This window comes from Sorex araneus, chromosome 3 (genome assembly GCF_027595985.1).
Source record: "Sorex araneus isolate mSorAra2 chromosome 3, mSorAra2.pri, whole genome shotgun sequence".
In the NCBI taxonomy this organism is placed as follows: Eukaryota; Metazoa; Chordata; class Mammalia; order Eulipotyphla; family Soricidae; genus Sorex; species Sorex araneus.
The window spans coordinates 92,342,157-92,362,567 of NC_073304.1; the positions used below are offsets into that span (position 1 = coordinate 92,342,157).

The 20,411-nt window shown below is 41.2% G+C and overlaps 1 protein-coding gene across 8 annotated transcripts in view; it reads left to right on the forward strand.

Annotated features, from left to right (window-relative positions):
• Positions 1-18,818, forward strand: part of SEMA6D (semaphorin 6D) — a 681,608-nt gene extending 662,790 nt beyond the window's left edge. For 4 of the 8 annotated variants that reach the window (XM_055131630.1, XM_055131629.1, XM_004609642.2 and 1 more), the window contains 18 exons: positions 3,100-3,262; positions 3,657-3,768; positions 4,320-4,380; positions 4,502-4,564; positions 4,673-4,774; positions 5,011-5,101; positions 5,549-5,668; positions 6,391-6,479; positions 7,223-7,440; positions 7,528-7,659; positions 7,977-8,132; positions 8,230-8,403; positions 10,223-10,363; positions 10,458-10,535; positions 10,970-11,031; positions 11,410-11,466; positions 13,176-13,343; positions 15,090-18,818. In XM_055131630.1, the coding sequence (XP_054987605.1) occupies positions 3,154-3,262; positions 3,657-3,768; positions 4,320-4,380; positions 4,502-4,564; positions 4,673-4,774; positions 5,011-5,101; positions 5,549-5,668; positions 6,391-6,479; positions 7,223-7,440; positions 7,528-7,659; positions 7,977-8,132; positions 8,230-8,403; positions 10,223-10,363; positions 10,458-10,535; positions 10,970-11,031; positions 11,410-11,466; positions 13,176-13,343; positions 15,090-16,378 (3,222 nt within the window). In that variant the 5' untranslated portion in view covers positions 3,100-3,153 and the 3' untranslated portion in view covers positions 16,379-18,818. The remainder of the gene's footprint in view (positions 1-3,099; positions 3,263-3,656; positions 3,769-4,319; positions 4,381-4,501; positions 4,565-4,672; positions 4,775-5,010; positions 5,102-5,548; positions 5,669-6,390; positions 6,480-7,222; positions 7,441-7,527; positions 7,660-7,976; positions 8,133-8,229; positions 8,404-10,222; positions 10,364-10,457; positions 10,536-10,969; positions 11,032-11,409; positions 11,467-13,175; positions 13,344-15,089) is intronic. The other 4 variants (XM_055131632.1, XM_055131634.1, XM_055131633.1 and 1 more) reach the window with 4 other exon arrangements.
• The last annotated feature ends 1,593 nt before the right edge of the window (positions 18,819-20,411 follow it).

Genomic DNA, 20,411 nt, shown 5'->3' on the forward strand with positions numbered 1-20,411 from the left:
AATTCTCTGGCTTAAAATCATCCACTAAAGGGCGAGATAAATAGTGCATGGAGGTAAGGTGCTTTCCGTGCATATGATCAACCCCACCGTCAGGAGTGATCCTGTGCACAGAGCCAGGAATAAACCCTAAGCACTGCTGGTTGTAATCCAATTCCCCCTCAAATATAAATACACAAAATTATCCACTCAGAAATTTTGTTGCAATTACCAAATGCTTTCTTTTCAGCAGATCGACTTTAGGGGGGGAGAAACTCCAAATCAATAATAGTGAATTTTTTTTGTTTAAATATTGAATGTAATCAAAGTAAAGTGAAAGTAAAGTGAAATTTACCAGTTACACATTCGGGGTGGGGGGCTGGGGAGGTGGGGGGAAGGGGGGAGGTATATCGTGATTCTTGGTGGTGGAATATGTGCACTGGTGAAGGGATGGGTGTTTGAGCATTGTATAACTGAGACTTTAACCTGAACGCTTTGTAACTTTCGACATGGTGAATTAATAAAAGAATTTAAAAAAAAAAAAGAAATTTTGTTGCACTATTAATCTTTTTTGTTGTTGTTAGAGAGGGGAGTAGTTTGAGCCATACTCAGTGGTGCTCAGGGTTTATTCCTGGTGGGGCTCAGGCGATCATACAGGGTGCCTGGTATTAAACCCAGGTCATCCATGTGCAAGGCTCTACCCACTGTTATTTCTCTGGTGTGTTATTTCTCTGGTTCATACTATTAGTCTCTTTCTTTACTAACCTAGGTTTTTACTTTGGTTAGAAAGAGGTGTATTAAGAGCATTGCATAGAATAAAGTGCTTCTGTGTATTTGACATCAAGAAGAGATAAGAGGTTCCCAAGTGGTTCAAATGGTAGAGAGTGAATGTGTGAAACCCTGTGTTTGAGCCCTGATACCGCAAGGTGCCTCAAGAACCATCTGGAGATGCCCTGGTGGTTCTCATCTATGTTGTATATGACTCCCACAACAAACTAGCAACAAGAAAAAAATAAGTAGGTAGGGCATTTGCCTTGCACATGACCAACCTGGATTTTTTTCCCCAGTACCAAGGATGGTCCCCTGAGTTTATCAGGAATGAACCCTGAGCACAGAAAGCCCTGAAAACTTCTGGGTGTGGCTAAAAAACAAACAAAAAAGAGATGAGTCATTGTAGGTACCTAACTGAGTGGTTAGATGACTCACACACACACACACACACACACACACACACACACACGCACATGCATACGCACACGCACACACACCAAAATTTGAACTGATTCTTAAAATAACCCCTAAAGTTCCTAGGTATATGAAACTAGAGCTACAGCTTAATGTTTCACTGCCCAACACTGTGACAGTTTGGGTTGAGAAAAGGCTGGGATTGTTGCAAACTGGAGAATTTACAAGCTCACAAAAACAGACTGTGACCTCTTGGCCCAGAAAGGTTCTAAATAGTTTTATTTTATTTATTTTTATTTTTGGTGTTGGGCAACATCTGACTGTGCTCAGGGCTTACTTATGGCCCTGAGCTCAGTGATCACTTATGGTGAGTTCAGAGACCATATGGGGTGCTAGGGATAATACTTAGATTGGCTGCATGCAAGGTGAGCACCCTACTGGCAGTTTTGTCTCCCAGGTCCTGAAGCTGTATTTTAAAATAAATAAATAACATGTAAATATTTATAATTTTGACAATATTGTGCAGTTGTCTTGTTTAGATATTTATGTACAATATGCTGCACATTTTTAAATGGACAATTTGATAAATTTTAATATATGCAGGCACCTGTGAAGCAACACTTCAATAAAGATAATGATTATATCCATTACTCAAAAAAAAATTGGTTTTGTAATGCTTTATTTTTGAAGGAAGAAAAAGAAATGACCAGTCATTTAATTTCTTTATTCATTCAATTTGATGGAAAGAACCTGAATGGTGACTCAGGCCAGAAGTCTGATCTTGCCCTAAATAGCTCTATGAAATTCACTGAGTCTCTTTATTTTTCTAGTCCTTAGTTTTCTCATCTGAAAAATGAGGGGGTTGGACTAGTTGGTCCCTAAGGTCCCTTAGAGCTCTAAAGTTCAATAGAGCTAAGAGAACGTGCATACCCAAGGTATTGGTTTGTTTCTAAATTGTTTAATATGGGGCCAGAGCAATAGTACAGTGGGTAAGGCATGTGCCTAAGTTGTTTAATGCAAAACTATGCATTTCCCCAAGGAGCAGAGAAATGGTACAGCTGATTGGGCACTTGCCTAACCGGAGTTCAATGCCCAACACCTCATATGATGTCCCTCCAGTCCCACCAGAGTAATAGTTGCGTGTAGAACCAAGAGTAAGCCCTGAGCACCGCCAAGGGTGGCCCTCAAAAACAAAAAGTACACACACACACACACACACACACACACACACACACACACACACACAATCAGTTATCCAGCTTCATCCCTGCCATACTTGGCTTGCTTGCTGGATTGATTGATGGCTAAATTATTTCATTTCTTTTTATTCCCTGATTCAAGGTTATTCAGGTCACTGCTTCCATATTAGACTTGATATGTTTAAGGAACTAGTCTACTAAAGAATTTAGAGCTAAGGGTTGGGTGAAGCTGCAAAATTTGGCCGTGACCTAAGCGAAGATCAGTTGAGGGGTGACAGGCCTTTTGGTTCCTCAGATACACGCAAGGCAGCTTTGGCATTCTATGGGGACCAGAGAGGAACCATACTGGATTTATTTCAGGGCTGGAGGAAGGGAAGCAGATTGGGGTTTAATTAAAATTCTAATCCCAACTTTGCACATCTTCTTGCCAAGTCAGCAGCCAGCATTGTGTTTGTGGTTCTGGTGATTTTGTGACGATGACATACATAGCTACCTCACAAACTCTTGCAAATTTGCCTAAAGCTTCAATATGCTCAGCAGATGCTTTCATCAGGTCTGGCAGGCTGCCGTGGATTTTTCCTGAGTTTTTAGAGATAGCTCTTCCACCCCTGCCCTGGCTCCGGCTCGGAGGGTGCAGGGAGGCATTGGAGAGGGCTGGCAGTGAAGTGGAGCTGCTTACAAATGAGAAAACAGTTTCCTCTTAGCACTGTGATCTTTCCAAACTCTGTCTGTTTTCCAGGTAGCTAAGTGGGCTTTCTAAGGAGGGGCTTCTCTGCCTTCATCTTGCTGCACCATGAGGTTCTTCCTGCTCTGTGCCTACATGCTGCTCCTGATGATTTCCCAGCTGAGGGCAGTCAGCTTTCCTGAAGATGATGAACCCCTTAATACCGTAGATTATCACTGTAAGTAATAGAAACAACTTTCTCCTTTTCTCAGAAGGAATCTTTTCTGGTTTTGATTTTGTAAGCATATTCATTTTCAAAAAGAGAGTTTTAGATCCCTTTCACTGTTTTGCATATTAATTTACCCATAATCATTTCCTAGTGTTTGGAGAAAATGGAACAGTTTTGGTGAGTGGTTTTCTAAAGCAGCCCATACATAGGTTAGCTATTTTAAATGAAAAGGAAAAGACCAGTTGATGACATTCACCATCTTTTATTCATTTATATTCAAGACCTTAGGAGAGGAATTTAGTTAAAACCCTTCTACAACTAGTATATACAGCTAATCAATGCTGTATATTGATTCTTTAGCTCCATAATCCTGACTGATGGTTTAGCCCATTTTTACTTGCAGATTCAAGGCAATATCCGGTTTTTAGAGGACGCCCTTCAGGCAATGAATCACAGCACAGGCTGGACTTTCAGCTGATGTTGAAAATTCGAGACACACTCTATATTGCTGGCAGGTAATTTTCCTCTCATTGGTTTATTAGATTAAAATTCTTTTCTCTTGTGGCGCTTGCATTAATGTGTCTAGTTCATGAAAAACTAATATGTGATTGTGATCAAAAATTGCAAGTAGCCAAAAAATATTCACCGAGAAGTCAGGGTTGTGTGTATCAGGAACAAAATACAGAGCTAAAAGGATTCAGCAGTGCAATTTTATTACTGCCATCAAGAAATCATACACCATGCTTTATTCCTAAAGCAGCAGGGGGGAAAAAATCTTTATTCTCTTTTAACTTGGAACTATTCAGGCAAATATTAGATGCATGTCTATGCTAATACCAGGTAGCAGTTTGACCCATGGTAGCTCTCTGCTCCCTAACCACAATGATACAGAATGGGATCTCACTAATGAAAAACTTCTCATTGTTGACTTTCTGTGAGACAGAGAAAATCCAAATGATCTTCAAAACACAATAAAGGCAGCTTTGTAAAAATAAAACCAGCAGCTGCCTTCACATTTTTATGCATTCACATCGATGACTTACCGTCATTTTTCCCCCTCCAACAGGGATCAAGTTTATACAGTCAACTTAAATGAAATTCCCAAAACAGAAGTGATACCAAGCAAGGTGAGGAAGTATACTTGGCAAACTGATTTGCATTCCCCCAGAACTTGAATAATGATCCCCCCTCCCCTCCAAAACTTTTCATAGTTAAAAACTGAACTTCGGCTTTGCTTAATTAACATAGAAACTGACATGGCGATCCAGACAGCAGGATCGAGAAAACTGTGCTATGAAAGGCAAACACAAAGTAAGTACAACAGTCCCGGGCCTGCTAGATGTGATCTTTATTTGCTCTTAATCCCACAATGTCAGCATATTGCATAGCTAATATTTATGTAATTGTTGTTTTCTTTAGGATGAATGCCACAACTTTATTAAAGTATTTGTTCCAAGAAATGATGAGATGGTTTTTGTGTGTGGTACCAATGCCTTTAATCCCATGTGTAGATACTATAGAGTGAGTATATTTTGTATGATATGCTTTTTTAAAAATCAACTTCTCCTCTTTTGCTGGCATGCTGTTGGAGTTGAATCCTCTATGCTGTGCCCCAATAATTTATTTTATCTCTAAAATGTGATGGAAGAATAAAGACAGTACTCTTCAAATAGAATTTTGATACAAATAAAGCAGTGTTGCCTACAAACAGGTACATTGAACAGATGTGACACCACCTTTTTATTCTTCTTTTGTAGTTGAATACCTTAGAGTATGATGGGGAAGAAATTAGTGGCCTGGCAAGATGCCCATTTGATGCCAGACAAACCAATGTTGCCCTTTTCGCTGGTAAGATCTTTTAGTGTAATGAATATAAATGAGTAATGACATTGAAGGTGCAAAAAGGAATTTAAAGGGTGCAGGGAAGGTGTATAAGTAGAATAGCTAACTTGATACTGATATTTCAAGGGACTAAACGTTGCAAATATATTTCAAAAAAAGAGGAATTAAAGTTAGCCTAATATAAGTTTTCTGACACTTGTCTCTGTTGTTTACTAAGCCAGTGACCCTTAGTAAATTGCTCGTCTTTTTGATGCTTTGATCTTTCATCTGTAAAATCAGGTAATACCATAGACCAATCTATCACAGGTTGATTCCTGGTTTCTAAGTATTCTTTTTGGTATCAATAGCAGTAACATAGGAAAAAGTGCTCCTGTTGGGTATAATACACCACCTAGGGTAACACATAACTGGATAATTATGGTTATTTGATCCAAATTATAACTTTGGTTTCAGATGGGAAGTTGTACTCTGCCACAGTAGCTGACTTCTTGGCTAGTGATGCGGTTATTTATCGAAGCATGGGTGATGGATCTGCTCTGCGCACAATAAAATATGATTCAAAATGGATAAAAGGTATCTGTGTGGAGCAAAGGTGAAATCAACAAGGGTTGTGGGATGACCTAGTACCATGAATTGAGAGAGTTAGTGCCTAACTTTATGTTGTTTGCTTAGTGCAACTATAAACTCCTTTGGTTGTGAAGGAAAATATCAATGGATGGTAAAGGGGACATGTCAAGGAGGAGTTCTGGTAGTAACGTAGTTTCACCTAGATTTTCTTCTGGAGAGAGAGAGAGAGAGAGAGAGAGAGAGAGAGAGAGAGAGAGAGAGAGAGAGAGAGAGAGTGTGTGCACCAATTTGCTTAACTCTGTAGGCACTGAATCTCCTTGTCCATATGTCTGTGTTGGTAAGAAACAATTCAATTCATTCATATCTGTAGAGTCATTTTATTCTTTGGTGTCCAGACATCACGGTTGGATTCTTTTTTTTTTCCTCAACCTAAGTACTTTTCCTCCCTAGTTAAATAGGTTAATGAATAAATCTGTTGAAACAAAGACCTTTGCTGTAGTTCAGTTCCCTGTAGGCCTTTTTTACAGTCCATTAGCTGACATTAAAGTCTCTGGGTTCCCTGAAGCTTCAGCATAGCCATAGCAGGTCTCTTCAATGGACTAGCTTAGATGTGTCCTTGTAGGCTTGAATATACCTATGTGACATCTGTTAGTTATACCTAGAAGTCAGGGTCTCAGGCTAATTGAACGATCCCTTAGGAATCAGTTTGTTTCCCATTTTTCTTTCAGAACCGCACTTTCTTCATGCCATAGAATATGGAAACTATGTCTATTTCTTCTTCCGAGAAATTGCTGTAGAGCATAATAATTTAGGCAAGGCAAGTAACATGTGCTTGACTTAGATTGTGGACTTGAACGGGATGGAATTGGGCCAACTTGGGCAAAGCTATGGCTTTTGTATGCTTTATACAATTCAGTATATTTTAAGGCCAGATGTGGAAAGGTGAGGGGCTTATGAGAACAAATGCTGGGGTGTGTTTGGGGGGGAGGGGGGAAGAATTAACAATTAAACAACGACCAGCATGGAAATAGCAGCTTTGAGTGCTGAGAGTCACTTCTCCATTGTTACTTAGAGACTATTCTACAGGCCCCCTTGGCTATAGATGGCACTTTCACTATTAAGACATCCATAACTAGTGTTTTTGTACTCAGTCTTTAAATGATGGAACATAAGGGTTCAGTTTTTAGTGCATTCATAAAAGCTCCTATGTGAATTTTAAGTATACTAAACCCTCTGTGCCAAGTTTAAGGATGACACATTTCATCAACAATAGGAGAAGTGAAATGAGTGACAATGGTTTCCATTCAGCTAAGAGGTTTACTAGCTCACTTCTTGGGGCACGTGTTTGGGAGAACAGGAAATAGCCCTTTATATCTTCCCTGGGTACATCTAGTTTGCATTGTTACTGTATAGACCCCTGGAGAGAAAGCTGCTAGAGTCTTTTGAGTTACTTATCTTCAGAACTTTTTTTTTCTCTCCCTCAAATAGCAGCCTTTTGTTTCCATTCCTCCTCTATCTCCTCTATGCTCCTAATGGTGGCTCTGCTTATACTTTTGGCAGGCTGTGTATTCCCGCGTTGCCCGCATATGTAAAAACGACATGGGGGGCTCCCAGCGGGTCCTAGAGAAACACTGGACTTCCTTTCTGAAGGCTCGGCTGAACTGTTCTGTCCCCGGAGATTCCTTTTTCTACTTTGATGTCCTGCAGTCTATCACAGACATAATACAAATCAATGGCATCCCCACTGTGGTCGGGGTGTTTACCACACAGCTCAACAGGTGAGAACAGCTCCCTGGCACTTCAAAAGGCCTCTCTGCTTGCCCATGGTGGCCTGATGGCTTGCTCATGGCTTCCCTCTTTTTCAGCATTCCTGGTTCTGCAGTCTGTGCATTTAGCATGGATGACATTGAAAAAGTATTCAAAGGCCGGTTTAAAGAACAGAAAACTCCAGATTCTGTTTGGACAGCAGTCCCTGAAGACAAAGTACCAAAGCCAAGGTAAAGAGAGAGAGAGAGAGAGAGAGAGAAAAAAAAAGATAAAAAGGGCTTTTACTTTTAACAAATCCCTTTGATTTCTGGAAGCATGCATTCTCAGAAAGCAGCTGGGTCAAACTCCCAGCCCTGAGAGGGGGTCCTGTGTGGCCTTGGAGGCAGGAAGTCAGGAAACAGAACCCCTGGAGCCCAATGTGAAGCATGGACTCTTTCCAGGAAGCTGCATTGCTCCTCTAGCGTAGGTCCTTCTCCCCGCTCTCTTGACCTCTCCTGTATGCCTTTGGTACGTTTGTGAGGGGTCAGACACAATGTTCTTCCTTTAGGCCTGGTTGCTGTGCCAAGCATGGCCTTGCTGAAGCTTATGAAACCTCTATTGAGTTCCCGGATGAAACCCTGTCTTTCATCAAATCCCATCCCCTGATGGACTCAGCTGTTCCGCCCATTGCTGATGAGCCCTGGTTCACAAAGACCAGGATCAGGTATGGCTACACCGCACACACTAGCCAAACTCCATTCTACCTCTCTTCCTCCTGTTGCCTGCCCATCTCTGACCTGCTCTCCCACCTGCTCTGGTAGGTACAGACTCACGGCCATCGCGGTGGACCATTCAGCAGGACCCCACCAGAACTACACAGTCATCTTCGTTGGCTCGGAGGCCGGTGTGGTACTTAAAGTTTTGGCAAAGACCAGTCCTTTTTCTTTGAATGACAGCGTATTACTGGAAGAGATTGAAGCCTACAACCATGCAAAGTAGGTATATTTTACGAGAAGGCTCTTCAGCACTACTCAAAATTTCCGGACTGTATTTTTATCTAGTCATTTCCTTGCAGTCCTCTGAATTAGCAGTGGTTAGTCATATTAGCATTTTAGGTTATTTTTTTTTTCTCCTCACGGAAATGAATCCTGGGTTTATTGTTTTCCTGTGTCTGCTATGGCTAGAAAGCTGGGCAGTGGATGGGTTTCAAAATAATTCAAGTTTTGTTTATCACCTGTGGAAAATGAGAACATTTTAGCATACTTCCTTTACCTTGCAGATTTCAGGATGCCACGTGTAGCACAGATGGCTGCACTTCCTCTCACACATGCTATCTCTCACTAACTCTCCCTTTCTCTCTCTTTCTCTCTTAAATACACACGCACACACACAGACACACATATAATCACACACAATGTACTTCTAGTTAAGAATTTTTTTCCAATTACTGATAAGAAGATTTTTTTAAATTGTTTTTAATTATTAAACCACCATGAAATACACAGTTACAAAATTCTTTATGTTCTGGTTTAGATCATTCAGTGTTCCAACACCTGTCCCTTCACCAGTGTACAATTCCCACCACCCCCACCCCCAGTTTGTCTATACAACAAGAACTTTTCTTCCCTTTCTCTCTCCTTCCCCCCTCCTCTCTCTCTCCCCCTCCCTCTCCTCTCTCTCTCCTCTCTCTATCCTTCCCTCCCTCTCTCCTCTCTCTCTCTTCCTCCCTCTCTCCTCTCTCTCTCTTTCTCTCTCTCTCTCTCTCTCTCTCTCTCTCTCTCTCTCTCTCTCTCTCGCTCTCTCTCTCTCTCTCTCTCGCTCTCTCTCTCCCCCATCTTTCTTTCTGGGAGTTATGATTTACAGTACAGGTACTGAAAGGTTTTCATGTATATCCTACTTTTTGCATTCAATTGTCCAGAGTAATGATTTCCAACTCTCATTGTCATAATGGTCCCTTTGATAGAGCTGTTTTTTTCTTTTTGACCATTAAAACAAACAGAAAGTAGAGGAGAGGAATGGAGTAAAGAAAACTTAAGACCCAGAACGTTTAACACAGAAATATTTTAAATGCATTTAGGGCTAGAAAAATAGAACAGGGGTCGAGACACATGCCTTGCAGGGCCAGAAAGATAGTGCTGCAGTTACTTTGCACCCAGCTGACCCGAGCTCAATCACTGGCATCCCATATGGTCCCTTGAGCACCTCAGGGAGTGATTCCTGAGTGCAGAACCAAAACCTCTGAGTATCACCAGGTGTGGCCAAAAGCCCTAAATAAATCAATTTTAAAAAATAAATTGAAATTTTTTTAAGTTAAAAAAAATATACTTGCTTGACACTTGCCTTGCCTGTAGCCCACTTTAGATCCCTGGCATATCAGAGTGTTCCCTGAGCTCCACCAGGAGGGGTCTCTGAGCACAGAGCCAGGAATGGCCTCTGAGCACTGCTAGATATGGCCAAATCCCCTTACCACCACCATGTGAGCAAAACAAATAAACACATTTAAACATAACACTTTCCTTATGTCTAGCATGGTTTACACAAACTACAGTTCCCTTCAATTATCAGAACAGGAAAGCAATCTCAAGAACCCCCTTGTGCCACCTGAAATGTAACCAACCATGTAGACCAGCAGCAGACACATGGCATAATTACTGCTTTCCAAACTCTGTGCCTGACTGGTTTGCTACTGAGAATATTCCGTAAGGTTGCCTAGCTTCCCGTAATTGCAAACCCCAAGTCCCATTTGTCTTCTATGGTTGTGTGTAGCTCCTGACTTACTAAATGAATGATCTTACAATGTCTCCCACAACGTAGGTGTAACGCCGAGAACGAGGAGGACAGAAAGGTCATCTCATTACAGTTGGATAAAGACCATCATGCCCTGTACGTGGCCTTCTCTAGCTGTGTAGTTCGCATCCCCCTCAGTCGCTGTGAGCGTTACGGATCATGTAAAAAGTATGTTAGTACGGACTTACATACGCTGCTCCTAATACATCAAGACCTTTGATGATGAGAGTACACAAGTCATGCTCTGTTTGGTTTTTTGCAGGTCTTGTATTGCTTCTCGAGACCCATACTGTGGCTGGTTAAGCCAGGAGACCTGTGGGAGGGTGACTCCAGGGACACTGTGAGTATATTTAGTCACATTAGCCAAGATCGTCTCCAAAACTTAAGAAAATGGGAACTTTAAGCAAACTTCCCATAACATGATTGCTCTGTTTCTCTCTTTATATATCTGTCACTTTATGTATATACATATACATAGATGGGAAAAATGAATAAAGATAGGATACAACTGTGAGAGGGAAGGGAGATTGTAGAAAGGTCCAAACCTAAGGGAAATGGATGGAGAGACAGAACAATTCTTTTGGTCTCTTACACATTGTAATTACCAAATGTTTCACAGAAACACTCTGTTTAGCGAGCTTTCATTAAAAGGTCTTTTTAAATAAAATGTTCTCTGCCTGCTCCTACTAATCAGCCTGTATTCTTGGTTCTATCTAGTTGTCACTTGTGTTCCTCTTGATAACTGAAGGCTTCTTTGCTTTTTCATCACCACAGAGTTGGAGGGTATGAGCAAGACCCCGAGTATGGCAACACAGCACACCTGGGGGATTGCCATGGTAAGTCCAGCCTTCGTTTCTTGCTTGACACTTCTTTTTGACTGCATTTGCACGTGAACATTATTTTACAATCAGCCTTTTAATGATTCAGGACACATACTCCTTAGCATTTAACGTAAACTTCGCAAAAGCTGAGCTGTTTGGTCATGGGGTAACATTAGTGGAGAGCCTTTTTTTTTTAATTTTTAAATTTTTTTTTTTAGTTCTTTCACCATTTACAATTTTATAGGAAATCTAGACAAAGGTAGTCTTCACGGAGAGAGGTTAACCTTTTAATTTACAGTTTTCCTTTGGACTTTTTGAGTTAATTGGAATTCATAATTTTTTGCTTTCTTTTGGTTACTTTTTACTGATTACTTGTTCCTTTAATTCTTTTAGAAATTTTGCCTACTTCAGCTACACCAGATTACAAAATATTTGGCGGTCCAACATCTGGTTAGTTTTTTTTAATTTTTTTGAATTAACAACCTTTTCTTTCCTTCAGTTCAGCATTTTCAGCCCCTTTTCCCCTCCTTTTGCGCAGTTTGGCAGCCCTTCATTTTTCTGCTTTGACTCATAACCCCACTGATAGTTCCCCAAAACTTTTTCTTATTCAACACCTCACCCCTTTGTAGCATGTTAACAGCTCATCATTGACTGAGGCACATCCTTTCAGAAAACTCAGTCGGGTTAACATAGATGCATTCCAACTGCACGCACATCCACCTGAGCTGTCTTCTTTCTCACCTCCTTGCATTGTGAATGTTCCCTCTGCCCATCTCCATTCAATGGATGGCAGAATTTCATTATTTTCCCCTTCTCTCCTCACCTCTCCTAAGACCTAGTAAACAAATACACATTTCCCCAAAAATGTGTATTTATACATTTTAGAGTTCTTTTTTGAGTGGTTTGCAGCCATACTGGGAATCTTTGAATGTTGTGGTCTCGGTGGTGTGAACAAGAGTCGCACTGAATGAAGCTGGGTTTCTGATATTTAAGGCGCTCTGGGGGCCAGTCATTCCCCCTCTGTGTGTATGTTCTGGAAAAGTCAGCGGTGACCGTGGCACCTGTGTGAATTGGGGTCGTTGAATGTTTTCACCTAAAATCCTATGCTTGCCTTTTAAGGAGGGGATATCTATCAGGTGGAAATCAACAACAGACATGTGCAGAGAGGAGGTCACTCCCAGGCCTGTTGCTGCTTCTAAAACTAACCAGCAATTTTGTATTTTGAGTGGCCAGGGAGGGCAAGAGGGAAAAGATGGCAAATCTGCTATATCAGGACCTCCTTATGCAGCCTAGAGTGAGTTGGGGCTAATTCTGTGAAAGAGACTCCAGGAGCCTTTGGAAGTCTCAGACCAGGTTCAGTGCTTCCCCACAGACAGGCACCATGTGAGAAGGCTCTAGGGGCTGGGGGCTGGGCAAGCCAGACAGGCACTTCAGCAGAACTGTGAGAAGGCTCTAGGGGCTGGGGGCTGTGGCAAGCCAGACAGGCACTTCAGCAGAACTGGCTTATCAGGTTCAGAGTCATGTTGACCAGGTTATTTTCTCATGACATTCCCCCCCTAGACACCCCAGTGAAGATTGTATCATATCAACCCACCTGTGAAAGTACTTTTTAAAAAAATGTACCCAGAAGGCCTGAGAGATATAGTATAGGGGTTAAGGAGTCTACCTTGCATGCCACTGACCCAGGTTCAGTTCCTGGCACCACATATGGTTCCCTCCTGCACCACCAAGAGTGCAGAGCTAGCAGTAGCCCCTGGGCACCAGTGAATATGACCCCCACACCACCCCTCAAAAAAAAAGCAGCCACAAAGAATCAATATTTTGTCTTCCTAAAGAATAAGAAAATAGCCATTAATCTTTAGGATCTGTATTATTACCTTTTCCATGAGTGCCATTAATCACACAAAGTGCTTCTGGAGGAGCGTTTGGACTGTCTTTTAATTCTGAAATCTGCTTAACATGTCTTACCATTCATCTTAGTATTTAGCTTTCTCTGGCTAGACAGGGATTTGATGTCGTCTCCTCAGATGCGTTTCTATAAAATCCACAAGCAGGCTTTCTCCTAAACTCGAAATTCGCGTTAAAAAAAAATGCAACCGATCCATCAGAAAAATCTGCTGACACTTCCCCTGTTAATAAAAATCTGTTTGCCACCACAGACATGGAGGTATCTTCATCTTCTGTTACCACAATGGCAAGTATCCCAGAAATCACACCTAAGGTGATTGATACCTGGAGACCTAAACTGACGAGCTCCCGGAAATTTGTAGTTCAAGATGACCCAAACACTTCTGATTTTACTGATCCTTTATCAGGTATCCCAAAGGGTAAGGCCTCTCGCCAGGGAACTCATGTCTCACTGAGTGGAAACCTGATTCTCCATGCCTCTGAGGAGGCTAGGCACTTAGGGTTATTTGGAGGGGGTCCAAAGGGGCGCTGCTTCCTTCTGAGACTCCTCCTCCCATGGCTGCAGTCAGTCACTCCGGTGTTCTGTGGTTCTGTGGAAGTGCATTCTTTAAGAGATGAAAGCAGTCGAAAGCTGTTAAAGAAAGGGTTGGTGAAACAGCCACTCAGACAATCTAATCTGTGTTGGTTTCTGTCTGAAGAAGCTGAGCGTCGGCTGGCTGGAGGAGAATTTCGAGGGTCACCCCAGCAACATCAAAAGCCAAAACTCATTAATTGCATATATCCTGATATCAGATGTTTTGTCTAGGAGCCTCTCTCAGCCTTTTGTTTTGTCGCAATTCAAAACCTAATATGAAAAAAGGAACGTGTGAGGTGCTAAGTTGCTTGAATGCCACAAGCAATAAAACGCAACAGAGCGCTTGTCCATAACTATCATTTTCAACCTGCAATAGAAGCACTTATGAAATAGCTGCCTGTTGAGGTAGCTTATTAGATATATGAGTCTGAGAAAAAGATAAATCTCTCCTTTAGTGCTTACTAAAAGGTGGGATCCGGTTTCCAATCAGTGTTTAAGACAGTCCATTGTCATTTATTATTTACATCTGTTGATTTTGGTTTCATATGTTTTCATTGCAAACAACTTTATAATCATTTTTTCCGATTTGTTTCCTTTAGTAACACCATTTCTTTCTCCTTTTCTTTCTTTGTTTTTCATAATACTACTGAGTTCAATAACCCTGAACACTGATTAAAAGCAACTAATTTTTAAAGGCATCAATACTAACCTAAAGCAACAGAATCTTCCAATTCACTCTGACTTACTTTATTCTGGGATAGCTGTGCTTATAGCATATAACAGACTTGAAGACCTCTTACACTAACATTTCTTTGACTGTTAGATGTCTGTGGTTGCATTAAAAAGGAAAACTGCAAACTAATTTACTCTTATATAGTCTTCTAGTTTAATTTAAATATTTCTTAAGTGTCTCCAGATATTTGAGTGATATTACTTAACTGATAACGTAGAATTGATATTTCTGTAGACTGTCTACATTTTTTTTTATAGCTTGCAATTCAAGAGTGCTTCATCCCAATATGGAACAAAAAACAAGTCAAAGCAAATATGAAAGTGTGAATATGGCTAAAGCTATTGAGTTGATTCTCTTAGACTGTGAACAAATCATATATTCTAATTCTACTTCAGTGTTAGCAGGATTATCTTAACTTTATATGTTTATGTCAAATTGTACAATGCCCAGATCCCACCAGCTGCCCTTTAATCCCAATTTATGAATTAGGAAAACATCATGAGACAAAAATGCCATAAATTTAAAATTGACCATTTAGTAACTATCTGATTTACAGGTAGAAGCTCTCAACCTTTCTAATGTTAATTCTCAATAAAGTGAAACTGGGGTAAAGAGATAGACTCTAACAGAGATCAGAGAAAGTTTAGAGATGCCTTGGCATTGCAGCACTCGTCTTTGTCTCTGGGATTCCTATTGTGATTATAGAAGAATATAGATAATGGAACTTTAGAATCTGCCTGACCCTCGAAGCTAAGCAGGACCACGTGAAGGTAGTGTTGGCTCAATGGAAGCCATGTGCAAGCTAATAGTATTTTCAAGTAGCAACCAACTCAGACTTTTCCTGTGTGTCTATTACAGGTGTCCGATGGGAAGTTCAGTCTGGAGAATCCAACCAGATGGTCCACATGAATGTCCTCATCACCTGTGTCTTTGCCGCTTTTGTTTTGGGTGCATTCATTGCAGGTGTTGCAGTCTATTGCTATCGTGACATGTTTGTTCGGAAAAACAGAAAAATTCATAAGGATGCAGAATCGGCCCAGTCATGCACAGACTCCAGTGGAAGTTTTGCCAAACTTAATGGTCTCTTTGACAGCCCAGTCAAGGAATATCAACAGAATATTGATTCCCCCAAGTTGTATAGTAACCTGCTGACCAGTCGGAAGGATTTGCCACCCAATGGAGATACGAAATCCATGGTGATGGACCACCGAGGCCAACCTCCTGAGCTGGCTGCTCTCCCCACACCTGAGTCCACACCTGTGCTTCACCAGAAGACCCTGCAGGCCATGAAGAGCCATTCTGACAAGACCCACAGCCATGGGGCTTCAAGGAAAGAAACCTCCCAGTTCTTCCCTTCTAGTCCTCCACCCCATTCCCCATTAAGTCATGGACACATCCCCAGTGCCATTGTTCTTCCTAATGCTACACATGACTACAACACGTCTTTCTCAAATTCGAATGCTCACAAAGCCGAAAAGAAGCTTCAGAACATTGACCATCCTCTTACAAAGTCATCCAGTAAAAGAGACCACCGGCGTTCTGTGGATTCCAGAAATACCCTCAATGACCTCCTGAAACATCTCAATGACCCCAATAGCAACCCCAAAGCCATCATGGGAGATATTCAAATGGCCCACCAGACCCTAATGTTGGATCCTGTGGGGCCTATGTCAGAGGTACCTCCCAAAGTCCCCAACCGGGAGGCTTCCCTCTACTCTCCTCCTTCAACTCTCCCCAGAAATAGCCCGACCAAGCGAGTGGATGTCCCCACCACACCTGGAGTCCCAATGACTTCTCTGGAAAGACAAAGGGGGTATCACAAAAATTCCTCCCAAAGGCACTCAATATCTGCGCTGCCTAAAAACTTAAGCTCACCCAATGGGGTGTTGTTATCTAGACAGCCTAGTATGAACCGTGGCGGGTACATGCCCACCCCCACAGGGGCTAAGGTGGACTATATTCAGGGAGCACCGGTGAGTGTTCATCTGCAGCCTTCCCTCTCTAGACAGAGCAGCTACACCAGTAACGGCACTCTTCCTCGGACGGGACTAAAGAGGACACCGTCCTTAAAACCCGATGTGCCGCCAAAGCCTTCATTTGTTCCTCAAACCACATCTGTCAGACCACTGAACAAATATACTTACTAGGCCTCAAATGTGCTATTCCCCCATGTGGCTTTATTCTGTCCGTGTTGTGAGAGGATGCTGTTGTATGGGTACCTTAAGACAAGAGACTCCCTCATATTTTAAGAGAACCAAGTGGCCAAAGAAACTCTTCCTAACTTTGGCAATACCAGAACTTGCCACATGTAGCTACTACAGCAAGGCTTCTGTGTACTTGTCTGAAAACAAAGGAAGGTGCTGGTCATTCCATTTCTTTTGTTTGAAGCTGAAGAAATATGGAGCTCTGAGGGGCAACCATACCAGTGTAAAGAGTTGATAGAGTATTCAGAAGAATCTGTTAGTAAATACTTGAAAATGGGTTCCACTTAGACTGCCATTATGTGTGGTCTTCCCATTAAATGTGAACATTTTTTTATGTATGCATTCACCTTGCCTCTTGCACAAATGTCAAAAAAACAAACAAACAAACATGGTAATGTCTCAAACTTGTAGATTACCAACAATTTGCTAAAAATTCAGTCTTTGACCCAAACTGTAGCATTTTTTTCATGTGTGGCATTTTTTTTCATGCCACCAATGAACTGTGGTGTGTGCGTGTGTGTGTGTGTGCACATGTGTGTGCATGTGTGTGTGTACGCATACATGGTCTGTCCCCACTAGGATTTATTTAGGTTCCCATTGCATTTTTTGTGCTATGGATTTGTTTACATTGAGCATGACTGAACAAGAGACAGTAACTATTCCCATCCTCCCCAGTCCATGCATACAGCTCTGAGAAGGAAATAAAATTGAAGCTGATCTGACCATCAAAATGATTAACTTGACTTACGTGGTACCCAGTGGCAGAATGTAAGAATTCTAAGTAATTTTGTGCTGCTATTCATTAACACTTCTATTACAGTCTTGCCAGCTTAAGAAATAGAGATATTAAAAGAGGTATCCTTGGTTTGTCTACCAGTATTCCGTAGTAAAATTACCCGTCCACTGTGAATCCCAGCTGAGTCACCATATTTAACCTTGGTCATACTAATAAGGTTTTATTTTGTTTGTTTCCCCCGCACCCCATGCAATATATTTTCTTTTGTTTTTATTTCTCCAACCCCAAGATCAAAACTAAACAAAACACAACAAAACAGAAATGTGAAAGAAATTATAATTGGCTTAACTGAAACAGTCTATGGAAACTTATCAGAGGTGCAATCTTGTTTTAGTTGTCTTATGTGAGAATCTTCTCCTAAGTCATGCAGGTAATGACAATATACTGTAAATATTAAATGTGAGTTTACCTGAATCTGTGCATTTTGTGCCTTATTCATGAGAATGATAGAAGTACTCAAAAGTATGTCAAGTGTTTTCAGTAGAGCACATCCTTAGTGAGTGCCAGTTGTAAATGTTTTTCAACCAGCACCTGAAAAGACTTTAAAAAGATCATTTAGAAACAAACAAAAAAAAATACCAACCTAGAACAATTAATTGTAAAAGAATCCGCCCAAAATAGCAGCATTCTGTCCTTTGCCATGATAAACATTCCACTCCAGCTTTCCTGAGGATGACACAGTGATAATGTGAAGTCAAATGAGGTGTCCTGGGTAATGTGACACCTGCGGAAACCATCTAGAGTCCTTTATGCATAGTTTGCAGAAACCACTTACAATTGATGATGTGCAAACCAGCGACTGTTTCAGTTAATGTGCTGCACACCACGCCATGGTTTATTGAACCTAATCAGAAAGTATCAAGGCAGAGGAATGCTCCCGACTCAGTCAGACAAGTAAGTTCAACTGAACCCTTGTGATAATGCTGATGATACACATTACTTGGGGGAGGATGGGTTGCAGAGACCAGAGCATTTTGATCCAGAATGTAGAACACTGAGACAGTTACTCTTTTCCTTTGAGAATATTGTTTTATAACGAACATGATTCCCTGAGATCTCTGGAAGCTCAGAAAGCTCAAACTTCTGTTCTTGAAGCACTTCAGCTTTGCAACTAAAATATTACAGATTAATAGTAAATTAAACCAACCAACGATAAACAGTACTCAGCCCATCGCCGACAAGCGTGTTTGAATTCACCTTACCAATATTAATCCCGGCGTGGGGAAAAACGGAACAGTAACTCTATGTCATCCCGGATAACATTTTGTAACATTGTGCTGCCTTGTAGTTTGTAATGTGAGTTCTATCAGTATTTATGTTGACATTTCTAACATAAAAATCTAGTCTCTATCCTGTTAATTTAATTTTTAAATGCTTTATCCATTTGTGCAAAGGTAAACACAGATTGTATCTTTTTTAATGGTACGGCATAAAAAGTAACCCTAAAGTGAAGTGGCTCTATACTGTTTTATAGAGTACTTTAACATGTATAGATATCTTGTAAACTTGTATTGTGGATGTGTAAATAATATGTACTTGGGTTTTTAACAACGCATGTAAAGTAAAAATAAAATATACAAGTCATTATATCTAGCCTCTTGATATTGAAGAGGTTAATAATGTATCATCTTTGTTAAGTATTTGTTTTATTTGGGACCATACCTTTATTGTTCTTGGGATACTCCTATCTCATTGTTTAGGGATTGCTCCCCCCGGCTTGTGGGATGAGAAGTTCTAGGAATGGTACCCAGGCATCCTACATGCTCTCAGCAATCTCCCTACCTGTTGTGACTATTAAGGCAGTCAATGCCAGTGCGAGTTTCTTTTGCAAGCTACCAAAATATTCTTACTGGTACTATTTGCTTCCTGTTCATGATTATACCACCATTGTCTTCATGAAAAACTAATACTAATGCACACAGAACCCCTGAAACCCAGAGACATTAATCAGAAAATGAGACAATGTATCAACAGTCGAAGGCTCCAGGCAAATATGCCAGTGGCCCAAATTGTCCATGTATCTGGTTTAACAGACATTTTAAAAATTCATTTATGTATTCCCACGTGAAAGTTTTAGCATCATTTTCATTCAGAATTATAGCTGACAGAATTCCCATGAACACTTCTTCTGCTTGGGCATATGGCATTTCTCAGTTCCATTGTTCTAATTGAATAGAATCTATTAGGAGATTTCTTCCCCAAACGCTGGAATAGAAGGTATTTGGCTCTTCCCTGAGCATGCATGGGATGAGCTGGTAGCTGTTGTCATTGCCTGTTGTGAATATTGAGGAAGTCCTGTCACTGCTGAGAGAGGCACTGGGGATGTTTGTCGCCGCTGCCCCTGTTGCTCCTGGCAGGCTGAACCGCATCTTAACAGCCATTTTCCAAGAGCCCCAGCAGGATCTCTGCAGAATGGCAGGGGGTGCCACATGCATGGAGATCTTTGTTCTCTTCCATGCAGTCATCCAATTTGGGGTGCTGCATTTTAGTGTTCAAGGGTCTTGGGGGACCTTTCTATTCCTGACAGGGCCTTCTATGGTATAGAGATTTTACGAGTTTACAGGATTCCTTTTGTGAGGGGAAAATTGCTCAGAGGACTTTAGCTGACACAGATCCAGCTGTGAAAGTAACATGGCAGAGCCACTCCAGCCTTCACAGAGCCAGATGTTGGCATTCTAAACCCTACCACACCATGGCAGAAAGACCGTGCAAGCCTGCACCCCGTGTTCCCATCCCCTAGCCTATTTATGTTCAATTATTTCATATTACATTAGTCTATTCCTATTGAGTTTATTCTAACACATGGCTGTTATACCAGATTTTCCATTTATTTTCTTTCTAATATGCACATCTTTTGTTTCTTTTTTAAGAAGAGCTTTTATTATTATCATTGTTATTATTATTGTAGATGTCTTTTGATCATATAATATATGCTTTTTGGGTCACACCTGGCGATGCATAGAGTTTACTCCTGGCTCTGCACTCAGAACTTACTCCTGGTGGTGCTCGGGGACCATGTGGGGTGCTGGGAATCGAACTCGGGTCAGCCATGTGTAAGGCAAACGCCCTACCTGCTGTACTATCGCTCCAGCCTGGTCTTTGATCATTTAAGGGCTAAATTTCATTTTGCCTTTCCAGGCTGTTGACCAACCCCTAAAGTCACAACTATGAATTCTCAGG